Source organism: Lutra lutra, chromosome 7 (assembly GCF_902655055.1).
Source record: "Lutra lutra chromosome 7, mLutLut1.2, whole genome shotgun sequence".
In the NCBI taxonomy this organism is placed as follows: Eukaryota; Metazoa; Chordata; class Mammalia; order Carnivora; family Mustelidae; genus Lutra; species Lutra lutra.
In genome coordinates, this window is record NC_062284.1 from 132,086,931 (window position 1) to 132,097,629 (window position 10,699).

The following is a 10,699-nucleotide window of genomic DNA, read 5'->3' on the forward strand; positions in this document are numbered from 1 at the left end:
TTAACCAACTGAGCCACCCAGGCGTCCCTGGTTATAGCTTTTTATATGAGCCTCCCCACCAGACTATGAGCTTCTTTTTTTTTTTTTTTTTTTTTAAGATTTTATTTATTTATTTGACAGAGAGAGATCACAAGCAGGCAGAGAGGCAGGCAGAGAGGAGGAAGCAGGCTCCCCACTGAGCAGAGAGCCCGACGCGGGGCTCGATCCCAGGACCCCGAGATCATGACCCGAGCTGAAGGCAGCGGCTTAACCCACTGAGCCACCCAGGCACCCCAGACTATGAGCTTCTTAGGAGCAGAGATCATCACTTATCTTTGTTCCTTGCACGTAGTAAGCACTCAAGAAAGCACTGTGGTTAGGGTCTTAAAATGTTTTTGTTTTTTTTTTTTTAAGACCGCTTTGTACATTTTTTTTTTTTTATCTCTAGGTGTAGATTAAATGTAAATATATATCCATTATTACTGTTATTTTCCATTCAGTATCCACGATGTGTTAGATGGTTGGAATAGAAAGTTGGTTTTCAACATTGTTTGAGTCTCTTGGCAGTTCTTTAACTTTCCTAGATTTAAAATTAATATCAAGTAAATAAAGCTGTTTGTTAGGCAGAGATGTGTTTTAGGGAAAGAGACCTTCATCCCACTCATAGGAGGCTGAAAATATTTTACCAAATTAAGGAAAGGGTTGAGTAAGGTTATTTCATTGAGGAAATAATATCAACAGCATTTCCAACATCAAGGAAAATGGGAATTGGGCTGTTTGGTTATGATAGAACTAGAGTTTGGAGTAGGACCTCTACTGGAAAATAGTTGGGGAATTGAATGATTAAGTAAACAATGGCCTGTAGGCAGTATGGAATCCCGGGTAGCAGTTAAGAAGAACAGGTAAATCTATCAGCACATAAGTTTTTGGAAAGATCTTATTAAATGAAAAAAAAGCAAGCTGTGGACAATGTGTGCAATAGGCCCCCCATTAATAAATATGTTTTTAATTGTGTGTTTCTGTGTACATTTATATGCACACCAAAGCATAAATAGCGTGTATCTTTCTAGCAAGGTCTAGAAAGATACACACCAAATGCATGACCATGGTTACCTTTGAGAAGGAATGTGTGAGTAATGGGAATTGAGGAGCCATGTGAAGGTAAGCTTTTTGTTTTTGTTCCCTTTGCTTCTGAATAGTTGACATGTGTAGCAAGAGAGCATGTTTATTTGTTGCCTGTACAACAAAAAAATAAATGAAACATCAGAAAAGGAAAGGATTGGGAGCAGGATTTTGGGTCTGTAATCTACAAAGGCCATCCTCAATATCAAGTTTACTTGGTTTTTCAGGTTTTAGGGCATTTAGGTTTTAGGCATTTGGCCTATTGTCATTTAACAAAAAAGGTGAGGAGGGTTAGAAGTAGTCTTCAAAGTTTTTTTTTTTTTTTTTAAGAATATTTTCAGGGGCGCCTGGGTCGCTTAGTTGGTTAAGTTTCTGCTATCAGCTCAGGACAGGACTGCAGGGTCCTGTTGGGCTCCTTGCTCAGCGGGGAGCCTGCTTGATCCCTTTCCCTCTGTGGCTCCCCCTGCTTGTGCTTGCTCCCCCCCTCCCCGCCAAATAAATAAAATCTTTAAAATAAAGAATATTTTCAGCTGGCAGAGGCATGGCCATAGTTTCATTTCCAGTTCTTTTTGCAAGTTTCTATTTAGAGAGCCCTAAATCATTTATTGCTAAAGAAATTTCATGCCATTGCTTTTATACTATCTCATTCAGGAAGCTTTGGAGATAAAAGTATAAACCAGGAGGGAAAATGTTAAACAGGCGAAAGCTGAGCTTATTTTATATATATATATATATAGATAGATAGATAGATCTATATATATATAAAGTATAATATATATATATATATATATCTATATATATATATATATATATATCTTGTATTGATAGCTTTTCCCTGGGGAATTTTTTTGCTCTGTGGCTCTATACGAGATGAACAGATGCGTATTCTAAATTAATGACAAAATTTGGCATTTGGGCATTAAGCTAGGAGAATTAGCTAAATGCATTAACTAACCATTAGTTAAATGTTAAAGTCCGTTAGCTTCGTTCTGTTTCTAGCTGTCAGTCATGTCATTAATTCTAAGCCAACACTTTACGAATGTAAGAAAATGTACATCTAGTCTAAGAAAACTTAGGTGGATCATTGCAGAGTCATCACACTTTATGTACCTTATTTAAATATAAGCTTAAGGGACGCCTGGGTGGCTCAATTGGTTAAATGGCTGCCTTTGGCTCAGGTCATGATCCTAGGGTCCTGGTCAGGGTCGTCTTCTCTCTCTCGCTCTGCCTGCCACTCTGCCTGCTTGTGCTCTCTCTTTCTCAAATAAATAAATAAATTCTTTAAAAATATATAAATAAATAAATACTTAATTTTTATATCCGCATCCTAACAGCAATTTCTAGTTTTATTTTAAGTGACTTTTTAAATTTTTTTCTAAGATTTTACTTATTCATTAGAGAGAGAGAGAGAGGCAAAGAGAGCACAAGCAGGGGAAGAGGCAGAGGGAGAAGGAGAAGCAAACTCCCCACTGAACTTGGGGCCAGACATGGGGCTTGATCCCAGGACTTGGAGATCTGAGACTGAGCCGAAGACAAATGCTTAATCATCTGAGCCACCCAGGTTTCCCCAAATAACTTTAATTTTCAGTAACTTCACATGTTCAGTGCAGAATGTAGATGAGCAAAGAGAGCATAAGAACACCCTTAAACTCTTCCTATTCATCCCATGTTAACTGCTGTTAACATTAACTGAAAAAGAACAAAGAAGGTGAATTGGACAAAAGAGAAGAAAAGGTAGGGAGTTCTATAGAGAACATAAAATAAATAGAGAGTAAAAAAGCAGATATAGAAAAATTTTTTTAAAGATTTTATTTATTTATTTGAGATAGAGTGAGAGAGCATGAGCAGGGGACCAGCAGGAAAGGGAGAAGCAGAATCCCCACTGAGCAGAGAGCACGACGCGGGGCTCGATCCTAGGACCTTGGGATCATGATCTGAGCTGAAGGCAGACGCTTAACTGAGCCATCAGGCACCCATAGAAAAAGAATTTTTGATGAATTCTCTATGTAGAAAAGATCTAAGAGCAGCTGGTATATGAGTTTTAAGATCTAGAAAACTCTGGTGGTATATCCTCATTTTAAAAGTAAATCACAGTCTTAGATTGATAGGAAAAAAACCAAAAATAGAATAATAAAATCTTTGCTTTTGTCATATCTGCCTTTAGTTACTAGGTACTCTTGGAGGTTTCACAGTGGTCTAGGCTGAGAAAGGAAAACAGTTCATTTCTTTCTCACATCCTTCCTTCTTTAGCATACAGGGAAGTCCTCGGAGATTTCTTTTGATAACTGGCTATGTAATTCTTTAAAAAAAAAAAAAAGTAGTGTTTTTTTGTTTTTGCGTTTTTTGTTTTTTGGTTTTTTAGCGAAGCTAGGATTCATCTGGGCTCTGGAGCTCTGATATAAACCCTAAAGCTATTGTGGGATTTAAAGGAGCAAACAAGAATTCTCTATTTTTATAGTGTGAGTTGTTATCTTGATGTTATAGTTACATATACTCTCATTCCTGTGCATTGTGTATTGGGAATTTGGAGGGTTTTCTTTTAAAATCACGTCTGACTAACAATGACTCCAACTGTGCTGATAAATGTTGTTTCTTTCTTGGACATGAGTAGGAGGTCAGTGTGAAGCCTGCTTCTCCTCTCCCCCTTCCCCAGCTGTGTTCCCTCTCTTGCTGTGTCTCTCTCAAATAAATAATAAAATCCTTTAAACAATAAAATAAGAAATCTTAGGAAAATATTTTACTTTATAACCTACCATATTATAGTACTTCCAAGGAGGTTTTAATCAAAATTAAAGTATCAAAAAAGTCTGAGATGGAAACATAGGAACAGTTTGTGCGGAAGGACAGAAGCCCAGATTTTAAAATGGTAGAGTGATAACAGAAAAGATGTTAAGTTTGGTAAAACTTTTTTTTTTTTAAGATTTTATTTTTCAGTAATCTCTACATCTAACGTGGGGCCCAAACCCACAACCCTGAGATAAAGAGTCACATGCTTTACCAGCCGAGCCAGCCAAGTGCCCCAGGTTTGGTGAAACTTTTCAAAGACTCATCTGTCGCCTTGTGTTCTAGACTAAAGCAGTTTTGTCAAGAAGTGGGTTCATAATTCCTTTCTTTTCCAGATTGCCAAGGTTGAGAAGCTCAAGCCTTTAGAGGTGGAGCTCCGACGCTTAGAAGACCTTTCAGAATCCATCGTTAATGATTTTGCCTACATGAAGAAGCGAGAGGAGGAGATGCGAGATACCAATGGTGAGGGGAGAGCAGCTCTGGTTTCTTCGTAAAGGAGACCAAACTCTTTTCTCAGTTTTGCCAGATGGGGATGGGGGAATGGGATGATCCCTTACTTCAGTGTTGCTGCTTCTCCAGGTACACGAGCTTTGTTAGATTTTCAAGGGGATAGAAATTTCTGTGGTATGCAGTTGACCATATTCTCAGCTTATTGAGTATCAAACTGATAGTAGTAATCTTTGTAATTTCTACAGTGATTTTTTTTTCTTCTAAAACAGTGAACTTTTAAGAAAAAACAATCCAAAATCTACTGTCAGTTCTAGGGCCTGAGTGAAGTTAATGATTTACTCCCCCGCCCCCCCTACTGCCACCGCTGTGTAGCCTGCTGAGCCACGTCATTGCCTTATAACACTTTTGTTTTTTTTAGAGTCAACAAACACTCGGGTCCTGTACTTCAGCATCTTTTCAATGTTCTGCCTCATTGGACTAGCCACCTGGCAGGTCTTCTACCTGCGTCGCTTCTTCAAGGCCAAGAAGTTGATTGAGTAATAAGGCCCAGTCTCCTCCCACCTTGTATCTCTGCCAGCTGAACATCGCTGGGACATGCCCGACCTAGGGCATCCTTCTAACAGCACCATCAAGGCACATTGGAGCTTTCTTGCCAGAACTGATCTCTTTTGGTGTGGGAGGACAGGGGTTACTGCCTACACCCAACAAGTCAGTGAGAGACTTCTTTTTAACTTGGTAGCATTGGGACTAGTTTTGCAACAATAGGACTATTATTAGAGTCCTCTGTAACAAAAAATAGGGGTTACCTAGGTAATGCCAAAGTCAGCATTTGTACTGGGTTTCCTCTTGTGATGGGTTTGAACCATGTTTTCTTTCCTTTTCCTACTTGCTCACCAGCTTGAGCTTCCACTTTAGTTCCTTTACCAAGGTTTGTATGACCATGTTGAACTTGTTTCATTCTGATTGTCCTCTTTGGATTTCTTCGTGAAAACACACTTCGCTTTCTCTTGACCCTTAGCTGAAATGTTTAGGTAGCTTCTGGTGATTTCCTTTCATAAATTCATGTCTCTTGAAAGGGTGATAGATGGACACCTCATAGAAATGAGCTTTGTACTGTACATAACTCTTAAAGAGGACTTCATTTTAGAGAATTAAAATATTTGTGCTCAACTGCTTGAACCTCTTTTGTGTATTTATGTGTATTTAGCTCTATGCAGTTTTATCAGGTGTGGATTTGTGTGATCACCACCACAGGATAGAGAATAGTCCCAACTCTCGTATCCCTGTACTACTACTTTTTATAACCATAGCCAGCTCCCTTCTTTTCCCCAGAGCCCCAACTTCTGGCAACCACTGATCTGTTCTCCATCTCTAATTTTGTCATTTCAAGAATGTTTTATAAATGGAATCATACAGTATGTAACCTTTTGAGATTGGCTTTTAAAACTCAGCATAATTCCCTTGAAATCCATCCACGTTGCTGCATGTTATCAATGGCTTGCTTCTTTTTATTGCTAAGGAGTATTTCATGGTACGCAGGTACCAGTTTGTTTAACCATTCCCCCATTGAAGGACATTGGGTCGTTGTCAGTTTTGGCCATTTCTACTAAAGCTGCTATGAACATTCATGTACAGGTTTTCATGTGAACATAAATTCTCATTTCTCTGGGATAAATAAATGCCCAAGAGGGCAGTTGCTGGGTTGTATGATAAGCATGTGTTTATTTTTGTGAGAAACCATCCTACTCTCTTCTTGGAGTGACTGCCATTTTACCTTCCCACCAGCAACATGTGACCAGTCCAATTTCTCCAAATCCTCTCCAGTATTTGCTATTGTTGTTATTTTTTATTTTAGTAATTCTCATAGGTGTGTCTAGTAATGCCTCATTATGGTTTTAATTTGCATTTTCCTAATGGCAGATGATGTTGAGCCTCTTTTCATGTGCTTATTTATCATCCATATATCCTCCTCAATGAAATATCCTTTCCTATCCTTTTTACGCACTTTCTAATTAGCTTGTTTTTTCTAAGTTACAGAGTTCCTTATATATCCTAGATACAAGTTCTTTGTCAGATACGTGGTTGCTTGATTTTTAACATAACTTCTAGCAAGGAAAATACAAGTAAAATTTACCAACTACTCTTACGTGGCCAGTCACTGACTTAATTCCTGTCCTTATGTGTTCCATCTAGCAAATTAAGACATTTGGGGTCTAAGAAAAACACACCTGGGAGGATTATGAATAGAACAAATACTTGAAACTGAATGTTGCAAACGCGAAGCCAAGAATTACTGTGGGAATGTAAGGTGCCTAAAGGCCATTAAGTAAGCAAAGGTATGGTTACAAATGAGCATGTTTGTGGACAGTTACGAAAAATAATGTCACTTGAAAATATCTTCATTTCACCCAGGAAAATGGATAGGAGTCTGTCCTTTCTGTAATCCCTTAACCCCTGCAGACTGTTACTGGGCTTTGTCTAACTGCAGAGGCAAGAATTACAGGACTTAGGGCATATAGCTTGCGGTTAAGCAGTGCATTAGAATTAACAGAACACTGTTGTGATGACCAGGGTAAAATACAAAAGTAAAAGAGGGAGTGGGTTATGTTGTTAAAATCTCAGGCTGTTAATGTTCCAGCTACTGTGAACCCGAAAGCCCTTTATCTCCGACTCTTGACTTCTGTGAATGCCTCTGGTGCGGCATTAATTTGTGCAACATTGCCATCTGCTGGTCGGAATTGATAGGTACGGCTCCTGAGAACCTGGAGGCCAAATCCTGAACATAGGACAGTGGATGTTGAGAAAGTCCATCTGTGGTATTACATACACTAGATGACAGAGGATACATCCAGGTAGGGAAGAGAATAACCATACTTGTGGGTCAGATCCATTCTTAGAGGTCTAAAGGTCAAATTTTGTTCTGTACATTTAGCCTAATAAGAAACTCTCATTTCTGAATGGTGCCTTTCCCCTTTTTCAGAAGCAATGAAAGTTCTTCTGTTTTGACAAAATGGCAAAGAAAAAGGTAGGAGAGGAGAATATTTTATTTTAATGATGTTTCTGTTTCCGAGTGTGACTTTGTGAAACTGGGATTTTTTTTTTCCATTCTTTCCTTTTTACTCACATGCCAAAAATACCAGCTCAGACACTTGTGCTTTCAGTTTAAAGTTCATTGATAATTACACCTTCATTTTATCAAAAAAGTAAAAATTATTTGCCTTTGATAGAAGGCTAGTGCAAGAGTAAATCAGCTTTAAAAATGAAGAGTTTATCTGCTTTCCTCCATTTTGAGCCTTTTCAACACAGTCTGTATAATACAGATGGGGAATGATACAGTTTAAGCGCTGTTATACCATTGTCATAAATTCCTGTCATTAGCCATTTTTCTGTTTGCTTAATGGAAAGAGGCATGTGGGATTTCTACAGATTCACTTGTAAATGTTGGATTGGGGATTTTTGTGTAAATTTTCTCAAATAAATGCTAGCAGAAACCATTTTAGGTGTATGAGTATCTTTGTCTGAATTGGCAATAATTCTTCCATTTTCTTCAGTTTTAAAGTATGGCAAGTTATCTGTGATAAATTAGAGAAAAGGTTCTATGATTTACTACAGATCGATAAAGTTTCTTGAGCTAAAACAATATTATCTTTTATGTATAAATATGTAAGCTATATATAATGTGTATATAAACTTAATCGTAATAATCGACATCTTCGGAAAGGCTAAAATAGGTTTCTATAAGCCAAGCATTTTCTGTAGCTTCTCTTTGGGAAACTGCTATTGGAATTATTTCCAGAGTGTCTTCTCCCTTATGTTCATTCTTAAAATTCCCCTCCCAGTTTAGAACCTCTTAGGACTTGCTTTTTTGCCCATTACATCTATATAAAACCCAGTCCAGTGGGTTAAGGCAATTTTCTCCTTCCTTTTACTTACAGTTGAACATTTTTTTATAAAGCTCCTTTCCAAAAGTCAACCTGAAGGCTGGCATCTTATTTACCCTCAACCTCCAGTCCTCCAAAAAGTAGATAATTTGTCAGTGAATCTATGGTCTATAAAGTAGGGATTCCCAAATTTGAATATAACCTTTAATATCAAAAATGTCTTATTTCTCACTGATGATTTACTTTTACAGAACATAAACGGTGAACGAATTCAGCCAAACTTTTAAATGAACTTAATCATCTCAGCAGTATTATATGCTTGTTAAATGGTAGTATGTGTTTGGCATATTAATTATTCAGTCTGCTGTAGTGGTATCGCACATAACATACACCCATGTATAGTTTTAAATTTTCTAGTATCACAGTGAAGTGAAAAGAAACAGGCAAAATTAGTTTTAATAATATAGTCTAACATATCCAAAAGAGCATTTCAACATACAGTCAATATAAAAATGATTAACGAATATTTTATTTTATTTTTTTTAAGATTTTATTTATTTGACATAGAGCACAAACAGCGGGAATGGCAGAGGGAGAGGGAGAAGCAGACTCCCCAAGGAGCAGGGAGCCCAATATGGGGCTGGATCCCAGGACTCCAAGACCATAACCCAAGCTGAAGTAAGGCACCCAACCGACTGAGCCACCCAGACACCCTGCGAGTATTTTTCTTTCTTTCTCTCATATAAAGTCTTTGAAGTCCATTATGCATTTTACAGCTACAGCACATCTGCATTCAGACTAGCTGCAATTCAGGTGTTTAATAGCTGTATGTAGCTAGAGGCTAATATTGGAAAGTGAAGGTACAGACTTCGCTTGGTACTTTGGTAGACTTTTTCATCTTTACGGTGACTCTGTGGCCCCAGGGATCTGCCATTCACAACCTGGAACTTCTGTTACATAGCATCCTGTTTACTTGTTAAAATACAACATATATCCGTTTTTGTCCAAAGGCAGTCTGAAATCAGTTATACCTTTAGAATGTTCAGTACTTCTGGATTTATGAATATTCAAAGGCCAGATGTTTAGTTTCATTTATATCGAGTATAATGAAGAACTGAGCACGAGTGTTTCTGTTCCATACTCTCTAAGAGAACAGGACATTTGTCTCTTAAGCTTGTATCTATGCATTATAACTAAAACAATTTGTAATACCAGGCTAACAAAGCTACAGAAAACTATCATTCCTCATGGCAAAGATGCCAGAATAAAATGAAAAAGCTGTGGCTGAAACCTCTTTACTCTCGATTTTAAGTGATTACTTTTTCCATTCTTTTAACTGAAAAAAACAACAAACAAACCCACATTTATTGAACATATATTCTGTTTAATATGCTGAGTTAAATCTGGAGAAGACTCAGATAAATAAGAAGCAATACCTATCCTCAAAGTGCCTTGTAATGAATAGGAGGAGGTAACTGAAATGGCCTCTATCCAGAATGATCTCCCTACTTTGTTTAGCCATCACTGACTTAACATTTTGTATATTTCTCCAGGAAGCCTTCATCAACCCAGCAAGTCTGGCTTGGAAAGATGCCCCTCCTAAATTCCTTTCTGGGAGCTTATACTTACTATAGCACAGAAAAGTTGTAATTGCCTACTTACTCGTTATATGGACTGTAAGCTCCATGAGAGTAGGAACCACGCTATTTTTGTTTTCTGTTGTAACTCAGCACCTGGCACAAGTTGGTATTCAGTGTTTGTTGAATGAATTAATTGAGAAATTTACAAATATCTATATAATCCGGCATACTGGAATGAAACCAACATAATGAAATATGACAGGGATTATCAGTTGGGCTTGCATTTAGGTTTAAAAAATGTTCTATACAGAGGTGATAATGACCCAATATTTATCCATCAAATAATTTTTATTTATTTTTTTAGATTTTATTTATTTATTTGACAGAGATTGCAAGTAGGCAGAGAGGCAGGCAGAGAGAGAGAAGGAAGCAGGCTGCCCACCAAGCAGAGAGTCCAATGTGGGGCTCGATCCCAAGACCCTGAGATCATGACCTGAGCTGAAGGCAGAGGCTTAACCCACTGAGCCACCCAGGTGCCCCACCATCAAATAATTTTTAAGCTTTTAACAGCAAGCACTTTTCTAGGAATTGATACATAGTTGTAAATGAGTACAAAATCCAGGCTCTTGTGAAGCTTACATTCTAATGAATGGAGATAGTCAATAAAGAACATAACAAGACATCAGTATTTTCAAGCTTTGCAGATAAGTGATGTGATCTAGTGGAAGAGCTGTGTTACCTTGGATTGCTTTGGATGTGGAAAAGAAGCTTCGTAAAGTACAAGTATGGTATAAGCAGACTATTGTTACAAAGGCTAGTATACTAATAGAAGTATTCCACCCAGATCAAGGGAGACAGAAGTCCCTTGTGCTCTCCTATTCAGAGCTAGTGTGGAATGTTATG

The 10,699-nt window shown here is 37.8% G+C and overlaps 1 protein-coding gene across 1 annotated transcript in view; it reads left to right on the plus strand.

Annotated features, from left to right (window-relative positions):
• TMED10 (transmembrane p24 trafficking protein 10) overlaps positions 1–7,829 on the plus strand; it is a 47,194-nt gene extending 39,365 nt beyond the window's left edge. The window contains exons 4-5 of the mRNA XM_047737260.1: positions 4,221–4,347; positions 4,754–7,829. Coding sequence (XP_047593216.1) covers positions 4,221–4,347; positions 4,754–4,875 — 249 coding nt within the window. The 3' untranslated portion in view covers positions 4,876–7,829. The remainder of the gene's footprint in view (positions 1–4,220; positions 4,348–4,753) is intronic.
• The last annotated feature ends 2,870 nt before the right edge of the window (positions 7,830–10,699 follow it).